This window comes from Mustela putorius, unplaced genomic scaffold (genome assembly GCF_011764305.1).
Source record: "Mustela putorius furo isolate JIRA1106 unplaced genomic scaffold, ASM1176430v1.1 tig00000095_pilon_pilon_pilon, whole genome shotgun sequence".
In the NCBI taxonomy this organism is placed as follows: domain Eukaryota; kingdom Metazoa; phylum Chordata; class Mammalia; order Carnivora; family Mustelidae; genus Mustela; species Mustela putorius.
In genome coordinates this window covers 3,890,578-3,917,277 of record NW_025421280.1, presented here as the reverse complement: position 1 = coordinate 3,917,277, position 26,700 = coordinate 3,890,578, and the positions used below count along the sequence as shown (strand labels likewise).

Genomic DNA, 26,700 nt, shown 5'->3' with positions numbered 1-26,700 from the left:
TGTGTTTTTTCCAATATCATATGTGTTTTTATATTTCATATAAAGTGTGTTTATACAGTATACTCTCCATATGTATCATTTTAATAATTTCATAATGATAATAATTTAAATGAAATAATTTCATCATGATAACAATTCAAATGAGATGTTCTTTGCCATTTCTTCTAAACATTGGAACTTGCTGATGCATTTTTACCATTATGAAAAATGATGGTGAACATGTTCCTATCTAAAGTTCTGGCATCTGGATGTTAGGGGTTAAGAACCCAGAGATGTATCATATTACCTCTCCATTCTCTAATAAGAAAAATCAATATATTCAATTTATACCTTTCTGTAATTGATTTAAATATAGACACATTTCTGACTCTTTTTGATGTGACATTTTATAGGTTCACAATTGAGTGAGTAAAATTGAGGCTGTTTGAACTTCTAAAACATTTTATTTATTTTAAGTTGATTTTTTTTTTTTTTAGGAATCTCTACACCCAACATGGGGCTCGAACTCAGTACCATGAGATCAAGAGTCAAATGCTCTTCTGACCAAGCCAGCCAGGCATAGGCAAGCTTTGTTTGTTAGTCAAACATTTACCACATAGCAGTGCTTTTAAAATTGATATTAGGAATACAAATACGTGACCTAATAATAAGTACCCTGTATCTAGATGAGGTAGTTTGATGTGCATGATAAGAAGCTTATGGCTGCCTTGTGACTATCACCACTTGCCTCAGTATTTTTTAAAGTAAAACATGTTCATTTTTATCAGGGTTACATTTATTAGAAAGATACTGTCCTTATTTAATGTCACAAAACAAACTGAAGGTTGCCCGGGGGAGGGGGGGGAGGAAGAGGGTAGTAGGGTTATGGACATTGGGGAGGATATATGCTATGGTGAGTGCTGTGAAGTGTGTAAACCTGGCGATTCACGGACGTGTACCCCTGGGGCTAATAAACCTGGCGGTTCACGGACCTGTACCCCTGGGGCTAATAATACATTATGTGTTTATTAAAAAAATTTTTTTAAAAAGATACTGTCTTTACTTTGTGGATATTAATCAATTACAGTATTTACAAGTGGGTTCTTTTAGAATTAAATGATACCATGGTTTATTAGCCATCCTCTTTGGTCAATCTGTCAGTCTACCATTTGAATCTTTAGGAGACTTGTTCTCTCCTATGAGTTTCTCTTGTCACCACTTGTTAATTTGCGATGTGTTTATTACCCGTCTCATGCATGCCAGATGCTGTGCTGAGTACTAGAGTACAAGAATGAGAAGGAAGTCTGTTTTGCTGTCAAGGGGCTTCTGTCAAGGAGGTGGTTTTATAATACAGAAATGTATGTGTGTGGATGCTTTCAAAAAACCTCAATGGGCTATTGCTGGGAATAATGACCAAAAGAATCTCATTTGTGCAAACTCAAGTTACTGGAATTTAAGTTAGGGTACATAGTTTGAGAACTCAGATCTCAGAGGACTCAGGAAAATGCTTAGGTATTACTCAGCATTCTTGCCTTTGAAATATGGGGATATTTGACTTGATACAGTTTATGTCCTTTTTTTGGCCATGATTAGCCCTTGAACCAGTCTAGGTTGTAATGCTCTCTTGGGTGAGGGTAGTTGCACTTATGGCACAATGTAGAAAAGACATTGACATTAATGTAGCAGAAGTGGAAGGGTTGGGGGAAAGCCCAGGATTTTTCAGCACTAAGTCTCTCCTTATAGCACACTCCTCGTATTCCTCACATCGATGGCTCTACTTCTACTTCCTGGATACCTAGCAAAGGGCTCATTACAGCCCCAAGTATTCTCTAGAATGCGGGCCCTACAACATACAGTTAAAGAGTCAGGAGTAGTAGAATGTAATTTAAATTAATAATCCAAATCTGAATTCTACTTTCAGAGATTGTATTGAGTGTAATCTTAGCTGATCTCTGTGGGGGTAGGTTAGCAAGTATGTTTTCTGTTTTAGGGTTATGTATAAATCCCCCTTTAGGAAAGATGGAGGAAGGAAGGCAGGAACCTTGCTCTTTTTGAACACGAGAACTTTTGCTCTAGTCCTGCTAATGTTGCCTGGTGACCACATCACAGTTCTACTTTGACCTATAGAAAGATAAACACCATCATGCTTTCAGGATTGATCTCTCAGTTTGGGATTATCTGTGATATATTTTTTTCCTTTTCATTGCTCACCTTTATTCCTTAAATTATCTTCAACCACATTTTTAGTAAGAAAAGTCATAAAACTTTTGTTTGGTCCCTAGGCTTGAAGATGATAATAATTCAATAAAATTCCCTTGGCAAATTTTCTCTAGTGCATTCCTTTTTGCAGTAACAATTTTGGTGGTCTTTAAATAAGCATATTTACCATATTACTTGGGCAGGATACTGATCACTCCTGAGAAGTGAAGCCATAATGCATCCTGGGTATTTCACTTGGTTTAGGAGCCCAACAAACTAAGGTTTAGGTTTAGGTCTGTCACTGTATGAGAATAAGCAGGTAAGATAGGGCTGGTTATTGAACTTCTCTGCTCTTGTTTCCCCGTCTGTAAGAGCAGATAAGCAAGAGCACTTACCTTGGGTGCATCAAACAAGATTGATGTATTTGAAGGCCTGTATTATGCCTCACATGGAAGAAATGCTCAGCAGAAGTTAATTTTCTTCCCTAATAATTTTTCCCTGAACAGACAGGGTGAACATCGTACTATTAACTCATTCTCATGCACTCCAATGACCATGTTGAGTATGGAAAAAGGCTTCTTGCTAAGTAAATAATCATGCTCTTTCTAAAGGAAAAACAAGTCAAAATTACCATATTACCTGGCCTTTTATTACGTACTTTTCCTTAATCATTTCTTTTGTTTGAAGAGAGCATTCTCTCTTGCACACACATACTATTTTATATTAGAGGTGTAACTGCATTCCCTCCATATTTTAAGGCCGATGGAAGAAAGGGAAATGCTCACATTTGGTCGCCACAAATGCATTTCCTAGAATGCTAATTAGATAAAACACATAATACAAAGAAGTTTCAGTTTGCCAGTTGAAACCTCTTGTCATTTGTCATTTAGCTAAAAGATAAGTCCATTTAAGGTCTTCGGGGTGATTTTGTCTCTTATAGACATCCTTTGAGACAAACTATGTGGGAAGCATATTGTTTAATTAGTGCTATTTCTACAACTTGAGGGAGTTGTTTTTCCTTCCTGAGCATTTTGTAGATTTTTTTTTTTAAATGTAGATGATGGGGAGGCAGATAGAAAAATAAAGCTGGATCTAAAATCCTTGAGACCACAAAGAACTTGCCACTGAAGTCATCAGGATTAGATTATTTTATGTAAACACACATGGCCACATTTGTATATGTGTGTGTGTCTATTTATACTTTTTTTTTTATACATGGAAAATTTCTAATATGTATGGAAGTGGGAAGAATTGCCCGGTGTGACTCTTTCTCTCCCATTCTTCATCTTTAAAAGTTGTATCACTACATTTCCATTTGTACTTTTCTAAGAAATTAGAAAATAAAGACTGTGTGTCAGATACAAAATAATAAATGGATCAAAAGTTCTCAAAAATACATCGAAAAGGATGCATAGTGGGTATCATGCAGCCACAGAAAAGGATGAGATCTTGCCATTTGCAACAACACAGGTGGACCTGAAAGATACAATGCCAAGTGAATTAAGGCAGAGAGAGAAAGGCAAATATTATATGATTTCAATCATATGTAGAATCTGAAAAACAAAACAGATGAGTAAATTAAAAGAATCAGATCTGTAAGTGGAGGACTAACTGATGGTTGCCAGAGAGGAGGGAGTGGGGGAATGAGCAAAATCGGTGAAAGAGACAGGGAGATACAGGCTTCAGGTAATGGAATGAATAAGTCACGGGAATAAAGGGCACAACTTGGGGAGTATAGGCAATGATGCTGTCATAGCACTGTGTGGTGACAGAAGGTAGCTACACTTGGGGTGACAGTAGCATGACCTACAGACTTGGCCACTGTGTTGTACACCTGAAACGAACGTAACCTTGTGTGTTAACTATATTCAAATAAAACTATTTTTGAAGAACCCCACCCTTCCCCCAAAAATAGAAAAAAAGAAAAGGATAATTCCACCTTACACTGTAGAAAATGAATAGACAAGGAACTATGGTTGTTTTGCTATTGACAGTTTGGGATGAGAAAGAAGACTTACAGGAAGCCCTGTAAAACTAAGCCCTAGCAAATGATTTTGTTTGCAAGGACTGGCATGTTCCTTTACTCCATATTTTGTCGGACAGAAGGGACTTGTGAGTGACACTCCATGGGATTGACAGTTCATGTTCAGAAACACCAAAGCAGGTTCCCAGCAGTCTTTTGAATAATTGGAGTCATCCGTGTTCATTCTGCATAGCTTTAGGGATAGTTTATTATTGTGTTGAATTGATGGATCTGTGTTCTAACATAACTTTTCATTCCCACATCACTGTCTAGTTGATATGAAGGGTTTTTTTTTTTTTAAGATTTTATTTATATATTTGAGGGAGAGAGTGAGTGAGAGAGAGCACAAGCCAGAGGAGGGTAAAGAGAGAGGGAGAAAGCAGACTCCCTGATGAGCAGGGAGCCTGATGTGGGACTCGATCCCAGGACCTGAGCCATGATGTGGGACTCAATCATGACCTGAGCCAAAGGCAGCCGCTCAACCGACTGAGTCACCCAGGTGCCCAATATGAAGGGTTTTGAATTAATCCATTCACTGTGATGACATTTCCTCCTCCTTGCAATTAACGAAAAAGTTGTCCTTTGCGTGTCAAGACGGGGTGTGAAGTGACCGTTGGCTCACTGCAGAGCTCAGATACCAAAAGGAAGCACATCTGTGGTTCATGGGGTATCTGTGCCCTTCCTGTGTCTTGACTGGTTTCACTGCCTTCTTCTGAAACTACCTCTGAGAGGGTTGGTGCTAGGAAGTGACCCCCCATCTCCTAGTTGTGGGTTCTCACCGTCGATGTTGGGGCTAGGTAATTCCCTCCCATGAGGGAGGGTACGTGGGTACCGTACTGTGGTACTGTGTGTGGCATCATCGCCCCTGTCTACCCACTGGGGGACTGCAGCCTTCCTCCAACCCCTGACACCCCCAGCTATGACAACCAGAAGATGTTCCTCATGGGGCAAAATCACCCATGGTTGAGAACTGCTGTTTTAAAGGATAGGGGTAACTTAAGTACAAATTTGTGTGTGTGTGTCCCTTTCCTCCCATTGTCACCCTAACCCTACAGCTGTAAGCTCCTTGAGGACAGGAATGAGGGATTTTCTTTCATTTTGAGGGCTTTCTTTCCATTTACTGTGTGCAATATATAGACTTTTGGGGACCGATAAAGCCATCACTTTTTGTTGTTTGTATCCAGCCAGTGAGTCTTTTTTTTTTTTTTTTTTTTTACTATTTTGATAACAGTTTATAATTAGGTGTGTGGCAATTGGCATTTCTCTAATACAGTGGCCTATTTTCTTTCTCATAAAAGAATTACTATATTGTACAATAGTTTAATCTTTCCTTTAGAAACCGCATGATACTTAGATGCTTTTGCTTAACAAAATTCCTATTGAGTCTGGAAGATTCTGTTTGCCTGTTGCCCCCTCACCCCTCCCCCCCCAGAAAAAAGAAGAAGAAAGAAAAGGCATCAACTCTTAAATTACTCAGAGTCCTGAGGCAGTTTTCCCGTAACAAATGTTCTCTTTAACTTCTCTGTTGTAAAGTCCTGTCTTCTTTGACCCACTGCTGGCCTGAGCGCCTGCATCTGTTCATTTAGGAACTGAGTAGAACTTTGGTTTAAATGCCCCGTGTCCACCTAGGTGAAGATCAAAGATTAAAGAGAGCCTTGTTTATAACAAAAGCGTGAAAGCATGTATACAAAAGAAGTAGTTAGTACAAAAGCTGTACAGTATCAAAACCAGAAATACTACATTGAAAAATGAATTCTGTAGATAACTCATAACATGGCAGTGGCTAGGAAGAATTCTCAGTTTTCTCTTCCCTAAAATGGGAATAATGACAGCTCCTACCTATGTCATAGGGTTGGAGCGAAGATGAAATGAGCACATCCATTGAAAACTTTTAGAAAAAATCCCTGTGCTTAGTAAGTGCTAATCATTATTTCGGTGTTACTTTTTATTTCTTTATCTTCATTGTGAGAAGTCCCAGTATATTCACATTTTCTTATACTTTACAAAATTCTCACCTTTCTTTCCCATAGAAGTATTTTGTCCTTTTTACCTTCAGTCCCTTTATTCATTGTTTCTGTCAAACACAAAAACTCAAACAGGACTATCTCATTTTTTGGTTTTATAATAAGTGCCTCCTACATATATATATATATATATATATATATATATATATATATACATACACACATATATATGAATATATATATGTCCCTCTGAGAATTTGCTTTGAGAGTGTGATGAAATCATTTTTTGCAAATGTTTTTTAATGAATAAAAACAACTCCTTCTAAATACCTTTATAAACTTAAGCTTCAGTTGCTTGTCCTTTTTATCTGACATAAATATACATCACTGGGCATTTTGTTTGAAAGAGATAGTCCAGATCCTGATCTGCAAAGGTCAGTCTGAATTCAGTTTTGTACCCTATGTGCAAATAAATGTCTTATTTGTGGCTAAAATACACATTTCTGCTTTGATCAGTGAGAACACTCGATGGACAGATCCAAATTACTTTTGTAAACAAGATGTTTCTCTGAGAGTTGCTTAAGCTGACACCACCACAGAGAAATGGCAGGGACCATACTGAATCCACGATCAATTCATAGAACATAAAATCAGCATTTTGAGAAGCAAGTTTGGGCATAAGTCCAGAAAAGCAAGGGAAAAAAAAAAACCCAAACAAAAAAACAGACATTTATGCTTATGATATGTTGATGGATTAACTAAGTGCTTGCTTAGTAAATATGTTACTGTAAGACTTGCCTTTTTATAAGAAATGAAGTTAAAAAATGAGTACCCATGAAAATACCTTATACATAAATATGTATGTTGTATGTGAATGTTTATAGGTTGTTTCAAACTCATATAAAAATAGAATAGTGTAGTGTCACCTGGGTGGCTCAGTGGGTTAAGCCTCTGCCTTCAGCTTGGGTCATGATTAAGCTCGGGTCATGATCAAGCCTCTGCCTTCAGCTCGGGTCATGATCCCAGGGTCCTGGGATCAAGCCCCGCATCAGACTGTCTGCTTAGTGGGGAGCCTGCTTTCCCCTCTACCCCCTGCCTGCCTCTCCGCCTACTTGTGATCTCTGTCAAATAAATAAAATCTTAAGAAAAAAAAATAGAATAATGTATGGACCCTGCACGTCTTCATCCCCAGCTTCAACAATGACCACTCAGGGCTCATCTGGTTTCATGTACCTACCTCCCTCTACATTGTAAATCCTAGACAGAATTTCATCTTTGACTGTTTTCTTTTATTAGACCTCTTCCTAGGAAAAATACACCTCAAAAGTTTGCATGTCATTTTCAGAAGTTCCCAGGTTCCCTGAAGCCTAGTTTAAGAAGCAGTGACTGAGCTAGCCGATTTGGCAAGTAGAGGAGAGAAATAATATCACAAAAGCCTTTCATGAGACATTCCTGCCAGCAAGTGTCCCAGGCACTAAGACTGTTGTTTATCTACTTTACCTTGAGTATCCATCTGTGATACTTGAGTCAGCTAAAAAGGAGGTCATAAAAGCTTGCCTGGAAGAGACTGAACATGGTCCCCATTCCCTTCTGCCCTCTCCTCTCCTTCAAGGTGGATTGACTCCCCCCGCCCCCTCCCCTGATATGGATGAGCTAAATGACCCAATACCGGTCTGCTTGAATGGGAAAACAAAAAATCTGGGGCTCACAATAGTAGTGAACAGTTTTTATTTCTTGAGCATTTATTTCATGCTCAGCACTTCTCATGCATGTTGTCACTTACAGTAATTAAGCTCAGCAACTACCAGGTACATATCCATGATCCCATTTTTGCAAATTGAAAACTGAGATTCAAAGCATTTAAGAACTTGGCTAGGATTTGAACTCAGGTCTATCTGAAGTTTCAGCCAGATATTTACCATAGTAGATCAGTTCTCTCCACTGCACTCTGACAACTGACCATACACTTCGGTTGTGGACCCCAAACAGGTCTATATGGGGTATTTTATAACTATATTCATCATTTACCCTAACTTCTTGATGGTGGTGTGAGACATTTCAGAGCATCGTGTAAGATCTTCTTTGTTGTTGTTAGTTCTTTGTACGTGCTTTTCTTAAATGAAATTGGATGCAAGCCAGACATAGGACCTGGTAACATATATTTTATACTCAATGGCATCTTAATATTGGAGGTCGAGGTCATTACTCTTTCTCATATATGGGGCTGTGGAAGGCTCTGAGTTGTTCCTCCTGTGTCCGTTCTTTCCTCCCACCCACCTCAGCCCCAGAGTGATGTGTTACAGATGTTCATCAGATCATGTCACTTCTCTGCTTAAAACCTTCAAAGAAAGAAAGGTTTCTTGTAAGTAGCAGAGAAGAAAAATCAGATTTCTCACAGATTGTACAAAATCCTATATCCGGGGAGCCCCGACTGGCTGTCTCAGTTCACATGCCGACCTGGTCACCGTTCTAGCCCCGCTGGACTCTGGTTGCCTTGACATCCTCGTTTCTCCCATGGCTGCTTCCCACCTGGAATTTCAGCTCCTTGGATTCTCCACAAACCTGGCTTCTTCCTATCATTCAGGCTTCAGCTGGAATGCCGTCGCCACCAAGCAGCCTCTTCTCCCAATAACTTTCTTTTATTGTCTGCAATGCACCGAGTCACTGTGTGAAATTCTTTGTCGACTTGTTTCCGTCGCACTTGTCTCTGCTTCTCCAAATTAAAGAGGTTTGTTGTGGGGCCAGGAGCCCAGCTGCAGTTGCTCTTCTCCATATGTTCAGTGAGTGCCCGTGTGTGTGCTGGTTGCCTGAGCGCCCGAGAAGGGAAGCAGGGTAGAGTCCGCCTGTCTCCCTCTGAGGGCTCAGTGCAGAGCCCAGCATGCCCCGAAAGCCCTCCCATGGGGTGGTTCATTCCAAACCAGGTTTTCCTCTTCCCATAATCTAGGCAACGAGTCTTGGGAATTTCTTAAGACAATGCAGTTCCTCAAAAACCAGGAGACCCCTCGGTCTTATGATCCGGACCCTGAAGTCGGTGTTATTAGGAGGCGGCTGCTTTTTGCCAGTTTGCAGCCAGTGTGGACTTGACCTTCAAACTGGCAGCCTTCAGCTCTCATTTCTGACTGACCTTTTGCTTAAGCCCAGGGCAATGTTTTCATCTTTGACAAACTTGACCACTGCCAGTTTCTTAAGAGTGCCGGCCCTTATGAAAAGGAGTTTTACTGCCTGTGCCATAATGATCTCTAATACCCGATAAACTGCAAACAATGGGGGCCTTTGGGGGGGGGGGATACTAAGACAAAAAAAGGCGTCTGCAGTTCTGAGGCCCTGCTAAACTGGGGCAGATGGAAAAGTTATAGCACGTGGAATGCTGCACTCACAGCTCCCGTTAGGAGCCCTTACAATGGGTTATTATTAGGGTACCACTGGACCACGTAATCACAGCCCTTTACAAAACCATAAAAATGTGTCAAATATTATGCAAACTCAAACTGTTGGGGCTAGAATGTTGGACTAAAAATTTCATGAATAACAGGGTCCTCTTAATCTGATCAAGTATTTAACGGGAAAATGGAAATGAGACAGATTTCATCATTATATAACAACTTCATGGATTAATGTATCGTTTGCAAAATTTTCAGTAGAGGAATTCTGCCTGAATATATTTTTATTCATCCAGATCTGCAGAATTTAGTTTTCGTGCAATTTGTGGATTTTTTAAAAAAAGATTTTATTTATTTATTTGAAAGTGACACAGCGAGAGAGGGAACGAACACAAGCAGGGGGAATGGGAGAGGGAGAAGCAGACTTCCCACCGAGTAGAGAGCTCCATGTGGAGTTCGATCCCAGGACCCTGGGATTATAACCTGAGCCAAAGGCAGACACTTAATGACCGAGCCACCCAGGCACCCCTAGATTTTTTAAAAATTACACAATTAATGCCCTGTAGATTATAGAAGATGGGGAAACACCCCAATAAATTAACAGCCCCCTATAATTGCATCATCCCAGAATAGTCATGATTAAGATCGCTTACTGATTGGTAATTGGTCTTTTTTTTTTGCCTATGCTATATATAAGTAACATTTTAAAGCCAGTTTAGGATCACAGGGTATCTAGTGTTTTTAAGTTGCTTTGGATTTCTATGTACATTCTGAACATTCCCTCTGATTAAATCATGTTCTAAGATATGGTTTTTAATGACTGTATTGTATCCATCTACATGTAGTGGTTCTCGACTGGGAGCAGTTTTGCTCCCCCAAGGATGTTTGGAATGTCTGAAGGCATTTTTGGTTGTCACAATGGGGGTTGCAGGGGAGACACTACTGGCATGTTATTGGGGAGGGGCCAAGGATGCTGCTGACTGTCCTATGGTTTGTAGGACGGCCCCATAACAGGAAAGTATCTGACCCCAGGGCCAACTGGCCAAGGTTGGGGGAACCCTGAACTTGTGTGGCCATCTTGCAATTAATTTAACCCATTGCCTGCTGTTAGATTTTTGTTTCCATTTTGTTGTTGTTGTTAAAGATTTAAGGTTGGCAAACTTTCTGTAAAGGGGGGGACATGAGGTCTATTGCTCAACTCTGCTCTAGGACTGTTCTAGCTTGAAAGCCATCACGGACTACATGCAAACAAATGGACATGGCCGTATCCTCATAAACTACTACAGAACCCAGCCATGGGCTTTAGGGTAGTAATTTGACTATTCTGTTAATTCTCTGATGGACATCCTCATACTTAAACCTTTTCCTGTATCTTTTCCTTAGAAAAGTGTTTGATTGTTTAATTGTTGAATGGGCGTGCATGTATCTTCAGGAAGTTTACAACTGTTTATTTTAGGTATTCAGGTTATAGCAATTTATCTTATATTCTCTCCTCTATCACATAAGATTGTTCCTTTAATGTGGCTTTGTAAGCATGTGTATGCTACCCATTCAATCAGACTTGGAATGACCCTGGGAATGGGAAGTGTTTAAAGGATAAGCAGGGTTTGCAGCTCAGTTGCCTTCAGGAGTCAGGGAGATTGGTGAGTGGAGGACACAACTGTTACTGTGGCCACAGGGAGTGGTACAACGCAGGAAAAAATGGAGAGTAAGTGGCCCATCCAAAGAGGGAAGCTGCTGTTCCGCTCCATCCATTGGTGGCCCACTAGAATGTGCTTTAGTGTTGCTAGATCTTCTGATTTATCCATAGAAACCAGAATTCCAAAATTTGGTGTGAAAATTCCCAATTTTTACTTAAATACTGAGATAATTGTAAGCCACGCCTGTGAACTATGCCCATGGACCACGTGCTTGGGGACCTCTACTTTAACTGTGACTAATGGTGTGCCGTGGTTTCAACATGGAGGCAAATCTCCAGGCTCCTGGCCATGTGTCCTAGACCCTCAGGACCCTAAGCCTTGTAGATGAGAGCTCTAAGAATTGACAGTCTTTGGAAAGACCCTAAAGAGAAAAGGCTCCTTTAGCTCTCTGAGTAGGGAGGCTGGCTATGAATCACTGCCTAGCCTGGGTACTTAGTTCCTCCAGAGCTTCCTGAATTAGTCAGGAAGAGAGGACATTTGTCACTTCTCCATTTCCTCAGAACACTTCTAGAGGCTCTCAGAATCCTAGCCTTCAACCCTGCACAGTCTGACTCCTTGTCCGTCGCTTCTTCTCTCCCTCCCCATTCATGCCCTTCAGCCACAGTCGCTCCATTCACTCACTGATGGACCAAACTCTTGCTGAGTGCCTACTACGCGCCAAGCCATGTTCTGTACACAGGAGAGCAGGTTATATGGTGATCAGGAGCACTGGCAGGGAATGGGTTGGGATTTTGAATAAGCTCTTAGAATGGTTGTGGGAGATAAAATCAGACAGGTCATGATCCCAGGGTGAAGGGAGAAGTAGGCAAAGAGCGCAGGGGTCTTCAGACTTTGATGTGCAGAGGAATCTACCCAGATCACTTGTTAAAACATGGATTTCTGGTCCCCACCCAAAGAGTCTCATTCTTTAGGTCTTGGTTGAGGCCTGAGGCTCTGTTTCTAACAAGTATGAGGGGTGGCACTGGTTTAGGGACTTAATAGCCATTGTAAGTACTTTTTTTTTTTAAGTTTTCCCTCAGAGATCAATAGGGAACCATTACAGAGGGCTTTTCCCCCCCCCAGAGTGCTGATATGATCTGACATATTTTACAAGGATCACTCTATTGGTGTGTTGAAATAGACTGCAAGAGGGCAGAGACAAAAGCCAGTAGAAGAGTCCAGTGGCTTTCAGTAATCCACGTGAGAAATGATGATGGCATGGATCAGATGGTAACATAGAGGTGGTGAAAATCTGTTAAATTCTGGATATGTTCTGAAGAAGGGGCCAACAGTTTTTTGATGCAGTAGATAGAGGGTATGAAGAAAAAAAAGAGTCAAAGATGACCAATTTTTGAATGTGCAGCTAGGTCCAACCATATGAGGACCACTTTTTTGACCTACAAGAAGAATTAAAAAGGTGATTTCCTGTGTAGATGGAGTTGCCGTCTACTGAGATGGGGAAGATGGTGGAGGAGCTGGTTTGGAGGGGATGATGACCATGTAAAGGTCGGGATGCCTGCAGTGCTCCAAATGGTGCTGTGGTCTAGGCAGGTAGAAGTGAATCCGGAGTTTGGAGATACCCAAACCGAGTGTTGAAATCCCTGGGATTAGCTCTCTGGGGCTGTGTGCGTCCAAAGAGAAAATCAAGCTCTGAGCCTTGGGACACTCTGAGATTTAAGAGCAGAAGAGAGAACTAGCCAAGGAGACTGAGAAGGAGTGATGAAAGAGGTAAGAGGAGAACGAGGTGCTTGTGTTAAATTGGAAGCCGGGAGAGGACTGTGTAGTAGGAGCCTTCTTGCTGTTCCTGGAGTAGGTGAGCCTTGTTCATACCTGAGGACTGTTGCAGTTTGCTGGGATGGTCCTCCCACTGACCTGCGCGGCCCGTCTCCTCCCCACCTTCTGGCCTGTGCTTACCTGTCCCCTTCTCTGTAGGACCTTCCCTGAGGAAAAGCCTGGGTAAGATGAGGGCGGTTGTCTAGCGTCTGGTTGGCACTTAGGCAATATTTATTGAATGCATCATGAACGTATCACTTTTGGGGGAGAAGTCCAGGTGAGAACGTATTATAGCCCTGCACTCAAGGTATAGTGTGGTCCATGGACCAGTAGGGTGGGCATCCCCTGGGAACTTATTATAAATGCAGGATCTTGGGTCCCACCTCAGACCTACAGAATCACACTGCATTTAACAAGATCCCAGGTGATTTATATACACATTAAGGTTGCACTCAAACCTATATTTAGTTCTTGATGTCTATGGTATGAAGGCAGTTGGGTATAGGCTCAGATAGCAGCGACTCAAAGAAAGAGTTTCAAACTATCAAAATGAGATCTCTTTTTAGTTGCTTCTGATTCAATCAGTTATCATATGATTAAAAAAAAAACAACTTCATGAAGAAGCTTTCAAGAAATCTTATGTGGTTATCCAAGTGATTTCTTTGTTTTGTTTTTAAATGACCTAAACTTGGAGCGAATATAAAATGCACAGTGTCTGGTACAGGGTAGAGAATTTTGAGTGAATGAGTGCTAATTCTTTGTAATATATGTTTTAAAAGTTTGCTGTTTAATATGACATATCCATGCATAATGACTGATATAACCTTCAGAGTACAGGACCTATAAATGCATAGTTTTCTATTAAAGTGAGTAAAGCATTACATTTATTGGATTTTGCTGCTTCTCTCATAGGAGTTTGATTCTGAAAGTGGTGTTTTTTATTCTGGGATTATAAATACTCTGCAGGCAGACAGCTACCACTCTTAAATCTCATATTTCTATTTGGATGAGATAACACTTGATGTTCTTTTTATACTCAGACCTTTGGTTTATTTTAGTCTGGGAGAGGAAAGATCATGTATATGGTAGAAATTTACTTACAATAATACTCTCTTTTTCCTAAGGCTACTAAATATTGTTAGCCATGAACCCAAAGCATGCCCACCTTGTGCTTTATATTTATAATAAGCACACTGTTTTATAGGTCATCAGCTAAGGATAAAAGAGCTGTAAGGAATTTTTGGTAAAGCTGGTCTGGTTTATTTTATTAACACATCATAATTTTAGAAAACTGGATTTGCCATCCTCTCCTTCTGTACACATTTATAACTCATATCTCTGAATTCAGAAGCCTAATGAACCTACAAAGTGATATGATAGGAAGTTGTGTGAAAGGATACAGACCAAAGAAATGGTATACAAATTTATATATATTTGTGTGTGCACACTGGAGTATGTGACTATACCTCTGGATTTACATGCTTTTATCTTTCCCCCTTAACTAAGTTAAAGCCCTAGATCAAAATCCATCAGTGACCAAGGGCAACGCAGTAGTTTGCCACGGGACGGAATGATGAAGATCTTGGTTTGATTTCCAACCCTGGCACGTCTGTGAACTCTCTTTTCAGAGTTTCTGCGTATCTTTAAAACAAGGATAATTTAAGCATATCCTGGGTTCCTACATGGCTGCTTGTCCATTTTAGACAACTTTTGGTGAAACAACTACAAAATTGTATTTCCTTACATTATTTCTCCTTAGAAAAGGCACCTCATCATTTCCTTCTTAAAACTTCTATTTAATAAGAAAGCCTAACTCCAGTTAGGTAAGACTTCCTTACAGAGCAGAGGTTGGCCTTTTCTGTAAACATCCAGGGTGGCTCAGTGGGTTAAGCCTCTGCCTTCAGCTCAGGTCATGATCCCAGGGTTCCGGGATCGAGCCCCGCATCGGGCTGTCTGCTCTGCGGAGAGCCTGCTTCCTCCTCTCTCTCTCTCTGCCTGCCTCTCTGCCTACTTGTGATCTCTGTCTGTCGAATAAATAAAATCTTTAAAAAAAAAAAAAATCCAGGTAGGAGGTTTTAAGGCTCCGGAGGCCGGACAGGCTGTACCCATCTCTGCCCTGCAGCGAGAAAGCAGCTGGGCCATATGTAATGAATGGGCATGGCTGTGTGCCAAGAAAACTTTATGTATGGCCACTGAAATTTGGATTTCCCATAATTCCCATGTATCATGAACTGTTCTCCTTCTGATTCTTTTCCAACCATTAAAAAATATAAAATGTATCCTTAGTTTACGGGCCTTACGAAAATAAGGAGCGGGCCCAGTTGGGCTGGTGTGCACACCCCCATGCTAGGGAGAGGGTCTTGGGCTCATCAGCCTTGAACCACTGTACCTCTCCTTTATGTGAGTCTTCTTTAGTTTTGCTTTTTGTTTGCATCCGATTTTTTTTTATCCTTTTAGGTCAGGATTCATATCCTCATTCTTACTTTCTATTAAGGATACCTTTATATAGTCTGTACAGAAAAACATGACTAAGTGTCTGAAAACGTGTGTTTTGGGCTTGAGGTTTCTGTAGTGGTAACATTACAGTTGTGGGACTGAAAAGAGCCCTGCAGCTGTCAAATGTGACCCTGGACAAGACTTGGCCCGAGTCATTTTTAAAAGCTAGCTTCCTCTGTTTTACCATGTTTTTCAGGGATGGTGATTGCATAACTGACCATCTCTATAAATCGTCATTTTAAAAAAACAATATCAAGGACTGGTAGTGGGAGGCAGTCAGTAGTGGACAGCAACTGAGTGAATTATAATCCCTTTAAGATTCCTGAACCTTATTGAGCAACAGGACACATCATCTCCCTAAACATTAAATGAGAAATCTGAACTTTCCATTGACGTGTTAAAAAAAAATAATAAATTTGTGAGCTAAAAGAACTACAGGAATCTTCCCTCAGTTTTATTTACATTCTGGTTTCCAAATAGAGGGAATAGAAGAACCGTGGACCTTAAGATGGGACTTTTTTTCCTGCTGCGGTGAATTCTTTTGTCACTCAAGATGGTAATATCTGTAGGCACCATCTCACACTGATGTGCTCCCGGATCTCTTTCGAATGAAACTGATGGAAAATAACTTGTCATTGTCACCCGGGAAGTGGCACAACGAGTGTGACAGAAGGTGATCCATTCCACTTCTCTGGGTATCAGTTCAGGATCTGAATGAAGAAAGGAAAAGGCACAAAAAGATAGTAGCAGTAACAAGGACAAAGAGTTTCACAGCCTTTGGAGTTTTGCACTACAACGAGATAGCTAACATACTTGATTTATACGAAATATCCCTTTTATCAACAAAATAGTATCTCTTGATGGAGTCAGAAGTGCTCTAGCTTTATTTTGTTGACTGTGCTTCCAGGGCCCAGCAATACCTAACTTTGCTCTCCGAATTCATGAAGTCAGGTAGTTAGTTTGAAGCTCAACCCCATGCCGAAATTCTCAGGAAATAACTCAGTGTTTAATGTTACATATATGTTTTCCTTTGTATGCTCGCTTGGTTGGCTATTTAGAAACTAACACAGGGGAAGTCACTAACTAAAAAGCTGTGGTGTAGGATGGTTGAAAACAGAAGATCTTATTTATATGGCTTTTAAAATTGTTCTAGGACTTTAGAGCCTCCTAATATTGCTGTGAGGAAGGTAGAGGGTTGAGTGCCTTCCTCCAGTGTCTTCCGGCCAAGGCAGGCAAGACACACAGGTTGTGTCACACCCCACTGCTGCACAGTGGTGACTAGCATGGCTAGGATGGGGAGGTGATAAGGTTCTAGATCTGCTGTTCTCAAAGAGCCCGGAGGGTCTCCCAAGACCCTTTGCAGTGCTTCTGCCAGGTCAAAACTATTTTCTTAATAATACAGAGTACATCTTTTCCTTCTTTCATGCTCATCTTGTGACTTTACAGAGGAGTTTTACGAAGACTTCACGAGCGTTAAAATGTCATTCTTCTGATGGCCAGTGGAATGTATGCTCGTGTACATTTTTTAAACTTGCTGCTCTCGTTCATAAAATAGTAACCACTGATGGATATAACTTACAGAGACAATCTGAACTTGAAGGGCTGAAAATGGTTTTAAAGCCAAAACCAAACAAAGGAAAAAAAAGTTTGAGAACTACTGTTTTTCAGATATATTGGTAAGCCTGTCCGAAGTGTGATTTCATTTACTACTGTAATACCTCCATGATGCAGGCCCACTTACCATCCCTCTTGAGCGTGGGAGGAGATGAAAGCCTGGAGGAGTCAGTGACTTGCAAAGGGTCCCTTTAACAGTGAAGATGCAAAGTCCTTTAATTCGAACACAGGTTTTGAATCCTTAAGTCTTCTGCTGAGTGTTCTCTCAGGCATGCTGACTGGCAAGGGGGCACCAGGAAATGCCTGGATGTAGGCAGTAATTTGCCCTAGAACCTGCCCCCTCATCCTGCCCCAGGGAATGTCGATGGGGGATTATCTGCAAGGGCGGTGTGAAGCTGAGACCACATTCTGGGTTACAGACTGAGGCCAGCCCACAGGTGTGTTTGCCTTGTCCCATGCAGGATGAGAAGTCAAACAGTTGGGCATCAGTTTTTTTGTTTTGTTTTGTTTTTTTCATCTGGGAGACTTAACTGAAAAAAGTTTACTTTGCCATCTGTATCTCGAAATTGGAAGGTCTAGACTGGGGTGGTATACTCATATGGCCACAATCGGTTGTAGCTTATGTCAGCTCTTTTCTTTTAGACATGTGTGTCCTAGTTTGCCACAGACCTCACTACCCCCTATTACCTCGAGCTCGCCTTCCTCCTTGCTGTTACCTGTTTTCAGTGTTTGGGTTGGAAACAGCTGGAGATGTTCTACCTCCTGTATAGTGTTGGTAGCCAAACTGTGCCTAGCTTATTTAAAAACTAAAAAGACACTGGCAGAAAGGGACAAAATACATTCCACTCTGATTACCCCAACCTAGATATAGTAAAGAGCCCACTGTCAATGCTGAACACAGAGCAGGTTCTTCCTTCCATACTAAAGCATCACATTTTAATTCATTAAAGAATAAGGATCTGCCAGTGAATTAGCATTTATTTTTAAATGTGTAGCCCTTTCTTTTTTTAGTGTAATAGTGAAATAAGCACATTACACCCATTGCCCTCATTTTGGGTTTATTTTAGTAATGTCTGTTGTCCTCATCATTATCGTGTCTGGACCCTTTCGTACACTTAAAATGTCTCTCTGAACCTCTGTGTGCATGTTAGATCAGTCATTTGAAACAAGTTGAGATTGGCAACGTAAAGGACTTCATTTTTCCGGAGCATTCGGACCAAATTACTGAATTTCAAAATTTTTATCCTTAAGATAGCTCCCTATTTCAGCAGTGAATATCGATCATTTATCCTAACTTTTACATATATACTCATTTGCCTTTTTCTTCTTTTGTCTCACACCAGACTGCACATTTCAGAAAGCTGTCAGGTCTGTTTGTGCACAATGTCTATTCCGTGTCTTGCCTGGCATTCAGCATATAGTAACAGTAAATAATGAACAAGTGAATGAGTAAATATACATCAGTTGTGCATATGAGAACTCTTACTCTTCTCTGTCCCTAAGAATTATAATAAACGATTTTTAGTAAAAGTTTTCATGCTTCCCATCTTGGTTAAATTGGGGAGATGTTTATTTCTTATTCTCCGCATAAATACACATCCAGTCCTATACATGTGCACGTGTGTGTTTCTTGTTCTGTTTAGAATACTTTCCCTTCTTTCTGATGTGAGGTCAGTAGGGAAGTTACATTTCCATGCAGCTAAGAATAAGATGCTCACTGAAACCAGGTACAGGATGAGGCCATTGAACTTGAAAGTGCAGCACAGAGACTCCTCCACAGACACTCTTCCTGCAGTTGGCAGTTACCGAGTTATGTGGCCATTAGAAAAGTCTCAAGTGTTAACAGTAACTTTTAGGCGGTATCTTCTCCAAAGGGGGCAACTAGCTCTTAACCTATTGCTGAAAGAGAAATACCATTGTCTATTAATACTACTGGAACTAAAGATGAATAGTGAATTGGCCTTGATCTGACAGTGAGTTTGACTTTGATAGCTCATCACTTAAAAAGGTTCTTTTATATTTATGAAAAAAGCATGACGTCAAGCCAGGGGGGAAAATTGATACCAATATTGAAGACCAAACTCGTAGGGCTTCCAAAAGAAAAAAAAAAAAAAAAAGCCCCTTGTGCAAATGGGTTTTTTTTACATGCATAACTAATTAGCTTAGGTTATTATAAGCAGGGCTGCTGTGATAAAGTTTCCGGTGGTGTCTCGGGATACCTTGTTTATAGTGCCTTCTCTATGCCAGTCAGTCTTTGAACTGGAATTACAGAAAGTAGAGGGAGTGAATAGTCTACCGTTTCTCTCTTTGGACTGGGGCCACCTAAAACGTTGTTATGCTGGAAATGCTAGAATACAATCACTATCAGGTGAGCTTTATTCTTATTCATATGCAGTGTCTGAAATGTAATGCAGTGAATTGAGTAATTTGCCTTTTCATGTTATTGTACTCTTTCCAATAAGTGCAGGTCTACTAGTTTAATGCTGTTTACTGTTTGATACCGTAAGAGGTAATTCAATGTGGTTTTGAACAAAGTAAATATAGTAGGGTTTTTTTTTCCCCTAGTGCCTGGCTGTGCTCTCTCCATCAGCTCCTGTTCAGAGCTCATAAGATTAAATTGTGTTTATCAAGGAAAAAGTGACTTTAAATTGAGTATCATTGATTATTTTTTAAAAAGTATTTTTAATTCTGTATTAGTTTTTCTAAGAAAGGAGAAAAAAGAACCTGGTGGCTTCACAGTCATGCCTTGAAAAACACATACATGTAAGTGTGAGGTATTTTGAAAGAAACTGCTTCCTGTAAATTGCTTTTTATGTTGAGTTCAAGATCTTAATTAAAATGTTGAATAATCATGTCCAAATGAAAGTGGGAGGAATTAATCTACAACTAGTTGATTTAATCATCAGAATGTTTCTGTTTATTTTCTACAACCGTTTACAGCTGGCTCTTAAGGAGGTTTGTTGTTGTTGTTTTTAAACAGAAAGCTGTTCTGTTTGCCAAGGAAAGTAAAATAAATTGTTAGGCTCCTTCTTCTAGGTTGTCCTTCTGATCTCAGTAAACCCTGACGGTCGTGTTGGGGAAAGTGTTGCCCTCCAGATGGTTGTGAATTTTAAATTATTGGACATGAGCAAAAGGGCACAAGGTTTCAAAGAGATGTGCAGCTAATTAGCAGTGGAACTAAAACAGGGCAAAGTATTACCCCAAATCCTGAGTGTTAGCCTTTAAACTTCAGTAATATCAAAATCCATTAGCACAGTGCCTGGTACATAACAGGGGCTTAATAATTTATTCTGTTGGTGGACTTGGCCAGTCTCATGTTTGTGCGTGAGAAAAGAGCCGACCGAAACTCACAAATAACGGCGCTGTCTTCTCTTCCCTCCGTGGCTATGTTCAGGTGCAGACCCACCTCGAAAACCCCACCAAGTACCACATACAGCAAGCCCAGAGGCAGCAGGTAAAGCAGTACCTTTCTACCACTTTAGCAAATAAACATGCCAACCAAGTCCTGAGCTTGCCATGTCCAAACCAGCCTGGCGACCATGTCATGCCACCAGTGCCGGGGAGCAGCGCACCCAACAGCCCCATGGCTATGCTCACACTTAACTCCAACTGTGAAAAAGAGGTAATTCATGTCTCCTCCCCTCTCCTGTCTTCTTCCACTAAGTGAATGTCTGTCGGCTATGATTCCCACACTTGACTGTGGACTCTAGTCTGTCTGCGGGGCCACACGCGCCAGCCTTTGTCCCACATTCTGCGCGTGTGGCCACCGCGCTCCGGCCTCTTCACGCCGCCACCGGGTCCTGTTGGGTTGTGCTTCAGGTCGGGACACCTGGGCACTCCAGAGTGGGACGTGGAGGCGAGGAGGACACTTTCTCCCCCAGCCCCCAGCCCTGTTTCCGCTCCGTGAGCCGAGCGCTCTCTTCTCTTCAATGCCTTTCCATTTACAAAGCCGGAAAAACGCAGAGAGAGGAGAAGGCAAGGTGGAGAAGGAAAAGCAAAAATAGAAAAGGTGTGGGACAGGCGGTTTAGAAGTTCCGCTTGTTGTGAATGTCTGGAATATTATTTTTATTTCTCTCTGACTTGAAGTAAAAAAAAAAAAGAAGCACAGCATGTGCGTGGACGGATTTGAGTAATGTAGCGCATGAGAATTTAACAGAAAAGCTCAGGTTTTAATTGCTAGATAAATTCCGTTTCGTAATAAGATTGCCGCTGCCGTGAAACCCGCTTTTGTAAAGGCCGGATTGGAGACGAGATTCAAACACACCTCAAGTGAATTGTTGCATCAAAATTCGAAGCCTAAAAATACCTGAGGGGAGAGTTGTGACTTAATGCCCGTCATTTCCAAATTATGAGATGATAAGCCTCATTTTAATGGAGTTTTACCGTACTCTGAAATGTTCATGGGATTTCAGAGGTGACTCTTCTGAAGTTGCTGAGTTTTAATTTCCAGAGGGACTCAGTCTTTTCCCCTGTGCCCAAACCAACTGTCTTATTTTTCTCTGTCCATAATTGTCATCTCTCAAGCTGATCTGGTGGAAGTTCTTTCTGTGCTATTTTATTTCTCGGTCAGATTCCACTTTGTTTGAAAGCTTGTTAGTCCATCTTGTTGCCGCGCCATCAGCCTCGTGTGAACGTGTCATTGAAAAGTCATTTGCCAATCCAAGTCATGGGCTGATTTTGCTTGTGTTTTTGCAGGGATTTTATAAGTTTGAAGAGCAAAACAGGGCGGAAAGCGAATGCCCAACTATGAACACGCATTCACGAGCGTCGTGCATGCAGGTACCGAATGACCCAGCAGCTCAAGGATGTCACACTTTGTAGTGAGAACCTATATTTGTGGCTCATCACGCCTTCTGATGACTCAAGGGTTTTGTTTCCCCTCATTGATTTTTTTTTTTTAAATAAAGCTATGAACAGGACCATTTTCTTCATAGTGTCTCCTGATGAAATAACTCAGGGAAATTAAACTTAAAATGCACTTTCCCTAAGTTGCTTCAAGTCATTTAAAAGTACTTGAAATACATAAATTGTGGTACATAAAATATAATACGCTGTACTTCATTTCGATATCATCAGTGTGTTACACAAATTTGCAGGGTAGCAACTTCAAAAGGCTCTTAGTAAAACCACGATATGCACATGATTGTGTGTGTGTATGTGTGAGAGAGAGAGAAAGAGAGAGCTCTATATATTGTTTTATGAAATGGAATCTCAGGAAACACGCATTTCAAACTTTATTGATTTAGTAATACTTTATGGATTTTTTCCCAAGTGATGAGAGATTCTTCTATGACAGCCTATAAAATAGATTTAAATAAATAATGCTACATTTATTAACATAGTTATGTATTTTAAAATAAGGGTCTAGATGTATAAGAAAAAGAAGAAGAAGCACCAAAAAATTCTTTTTCTTTTTGTTTTTTGCTTTTCTATATTTCCTGTTATTAATTTGCATTAGTGGTTCTTTTTTTATAAGAAAAAGAAATTATTTTAAAAAACAAACACACCAAGCCCACTAAATTTATTTCCCTAAAAAAATTTACAAGGAAAGGGGACTTGATCATAAGTACTCTGACCCATTTGCCTGTTCAACTCAATTAGAAAATCATCTCTTGAAAGCAAACAAACAAAACTGGTGTATCTAGAAATGAAACTTAATAAACCACTGGCAGTTAATCAAAACTGACCTGCAATTATTCTTCTTAGGGGGTCACTGAATGACGCTCATTTTTTGGGGTGTTTAGCCATAGCCCTCTGAACACTTTATATGGTTTATCCTGAAATCTCACAAGAATCCAGTAAGGCAATGAGTATTATTAACCCCATATTCCATACTGGCCCCGTTGAGGCTCTTTAAAATTGAGGGCTTTGCCCCTGATAGACCAAGTGGGAGAAGGAGGATTCCAAGCTCTGTGGCACTGGAGCCTGTCCCCTTTAGTTGAAAATGGTAAAAACATGTAAAGGAGCATTCCTCTGAGTTTTGAGATTTCATTGTGTACTTGTGAAGCACTATTTAGATCTGTGCATGCATGTGTACACACACACACACACACACACACACACACACACACTAGCTAGCTCAAATACATCAGGTGTTTACAAAGAAATGTTTTCACAGCCTTGTCTTTGCAACTGCTGCAATGCACATGTAATCACTGTTGTTTATTATCATAACTGATGTTTTGGTACTTCAGGAATAAAATTGATCTAGTGGGAATGTCAGCTCCATGACTGTAATGATAACCTCGTCCTGCTGTACTCCTCCGGGAGTAACGAGCACACTGGCAGCTGTACAAGGAGAAACTTATTTTACAAGTCATTGCAGGATCAGTGCAGGGTTAGCCAGCAGCCCGAGAGCCGCAGTGCCCCATATGTGCCTAAGAGAGTGAAGGTCTAAACTACCATCTGGATTGTCTTACTGAAGGGAGGGTCTACAAAGGCTATGGGGTGTAGTCTTGAGAGAAAAAAAAAGAGAAATGGCAGCCATTGTTCAAGATAAGGTTTCCTGGTTTACCTTTCCCGTTTGGGGAATAGCATTTGAGAGCATGGGTTCAAGTTGTGGCTCTAACCCTCTTCCGTGTATGACTTTGGGCAAGATGCTTCTCATTTATGTCACTTGGCAAATTGATTTACTAACCTGCACTGATAGAGGTATTCTTAGGGGAGAATAATTTAACCCATCCAAAGCCCTAAACCCAGTGCTGGACACCTAGTAATCCCTCACTAAGTGCTGGTTGCAGATGGCGTCCTTATCCCCTGTTAGTGTCCGTGACCTAACGGTAATGTTCATATTTGGGAAGAAGAGGGAGGTAATTTCTTAGCATCTAACTGAAGAGAATTAGTGCTTAGGGTAAGAAAAGACCATGGCTCTCTCTTTGGGTGGCTTTGCACAGTGTTTGCTTTTGTTGATCTCTCTTACATTGCCCTTTTTCCTACAGATGGATGATGTAATCGATGACATCATTAGCCTAGAATCAAGTTATAATGAAGAAATCCTGGGATTGATGGATCCTGCTTTGCAAATGGCAAATACGGTATTGCTGATTTTTTTTTTCTTAAGAAAATCTTGAGATATTTCCAGATATTTCCATTTCCTGATCTCTTAGGTTATTTCCTCAAGTGACTGATTGATACACTTACTAAGAATATAACAGAGAATTGTGTCAGGATTGCAAATAAGTGACTTTGACGTCAGAAATTAAGAATTTCTCATGGGTTTATTGGTAACCCCATGATAAAGCTCTACATTCCCTGGAGTCCAAGTCCACTTTCAATAGGACGTTAGGCCTTCCAATTCCCCCTGACATCTAATGCCCAACTTAGTACACTGCCCCCAAGGGAAATACTATGGATAGTACTATTTACACTAGCATTCTAGTTGGCCTGAAAAATGAGTGCAGTTTTTTAAAAGGCAGCATCTTACTATTCACAAGTAATAGAGTGACTGATATTCGATTTCCCTTTCTTCAATAGCAAAATTTTTCTGATTTTGGTTAATAAATCAGTGGTTTATTAAACTTATTTCTCTCTGTCATTAGGAACCTTGCCCCTACTGGGTTTTTCTCTTTTTTTCAATGGTGTCTTATGTTTCCATTTTACCAAAGTCTTATCGTAGATCTTATTTAGTCCTTGTAATAAAGTCTCCAAATCTAGTCCTTGCAATAATTCTGTGAGTCAAGTTGGAGTGGTATCATTGCCCTCATTTTTAGGATTAAGAAAGGTTAGCTGGTCTTGCACAGGATTACATAGCTTCGATGTGTCAGAGTCAGGACTTCTCAGTAGGCTTTGAATACCTTGTCCAGTTTTTTCCTCTCTTCTATGAGAGCTATGCCATGAGACCATCATATCCTTTAATAACCTGTATTGCAAAGATTGACTCCCACAAGGGAGATGGGGTGAAGGCGAGTTGTTCTTCAGTGGGTATAGAGTTTGGTATTTTCAAGATGAAAACATTCTAGAGATTTGTTTCACAACAGTGTGCATAAACTTAATGCTACTAAACCGTACAGTTCAAAATTATTAAGATGCTAAGTTTTATGTCATATGTGTTTTTACCATAATAGAAAATTTGTTAAAGAATAAATTCAGATGACAAACTCTCTCAGCCAGGGAATATGATAGCCCTTACTTATTTACACCAGAATTCTTAGTGAACTTAAGTCTGATAGGCAGTACTTTCTTTTGTTCCATCTTGGTCCAGTTCTTTCGGTTCATTTACCTGAAGGGTAAGGAGGACCCTTAAAACTCCAAAGTCTTTTCTACGATCTTTAGTTTCTGTCGACTTCCTGCCCGTTTAAACTTGCCCTCCGATTTTGAAAGAACTGGATGTTCTGCCATCTTGACAGATGTTTCCATGTCAGACTCTCCCCACCCTCTTTTGAGCCCTTGGTTTGCTTCTGTAGAACCCTCCTGCTTCCAACTTTGGGCCTCTTGTGAGGCAGGCTGTACTTGTCAGCGGTCAGAATCCTAGGACCAGTGTGAGGAAGATACTTGGGAGAGCTTGCGCTGTGAAATTTGTAAGTATACCCAGAAACGTGGGTATATTTATGGTGTTTTCAGTGCCCTAGCAGCAATCATTAGCAATGGCCCAGTCATCCCAAACGAACTTTGCTGGATGAAGGTGGTCATTTTGCCAGTCGTGTCGGGTGGTATCTAGGTACGTTAGGAGGACTATAGAGTTAATATGATTTTTTTCATAAATGATCTTTAAAATTTTCTCCAATGGTGAGGACCTTGGAAGTCATCTGAGTCAATCAAGTACTCGGTGCCTTAGTCTCCTCTTGCATATCTTCTGTGCACCATCCACATACACAGAAAAACTAGACATCCATCTTCTGGAAAGCCTCCAATGGAGGATATGCACTAACTCACAAGACAGGCTGGAAAGCACAGAGGTTAGAAGTTGGAGATGTAAGTGTATCTCAGTACATCTCTAAAGTCTGCCATTCCCCGTGTGGTCTAGCATGTTACTTAGCTTCTTAAAGTCCTGCATTTCTCCATCTCTGAAATTGGACTGATAATTGTACCTACCTCCCATGGTCATCTCATAAACTATAACTTTGAGCATCTGAAACTTAAGCTGTACTCAACAACATCTCCATTCAGTATAATTCCTTACAACAGCAAATAGTTTTGACAGTGTTTTATTCAGGTGATAGTCCTGAGCATCTGTAATGTGTCCAGCTCTACTTCAGAGTAACAAGATACGTAATAATCCAGATATTACTTACAGTGTGTCTCTCTGTGAATTCCAGACATGGGTCAGATTGCCCTCATGGAGAACTTGTCCTCATGATAACCCTTCTGAGGACACTTCTCAAGACCCCCACTTGCTTCTCTCCTTTAGACTAAACACCCATGTCTCCTCCTCAGCCATTCTACATTAGAATGGAAATCTGACTGCCTCTAAGCTAACATTAAAGATTTAATTAGTATTTATTAAATGACCTAATATGTCCCCAGCCCTAGACGAGGTGCTGTGGATAAAGACGAGTAGGGTGTGCTTCCTGTTCTCAGGGGGCTTACCAGTCTGGGAAGGGGAGACCCTGTCAGACCTTGAATGGAGGAGGATAATTCTGGGGCAGAAGGACCAT

The 26,700-nt window shown here is 40.6% G+C and overlaps 1 protein-coding gene across 6 annotated transcripts in view; it reads left to right on the top strand.

The window, feature by feature from the left end:
• Window positions 1–26,700, top strand: part of MITF (melanocyte inducing transcription factor) — a 228,308-nt gene that overhangs the window by 175,620 nt on the left and 25,988 nt on the right. For all 6 annotated transcript variants that reach the window (XM_004738343.3, XM_045077891.1, XM_004738344.3 and 3 more), the window contains exons 3-5: window positions 20,502–20,729; window positions 21,803–21,886; window positions 24,046–24,141. In XM_004738343.3, coding sequence (XP_004738400.1) covers window positions 20,502–20,729; window positions 21,803–21,886; window positions 24,046–24,141 — 408 coding nt within the window. The remainder of the gene's footprint in view (window positions 1–20,501; window positions 20,730–21,802; window positions 21,887–24,045; window positions 24,142–26,700) is intronic.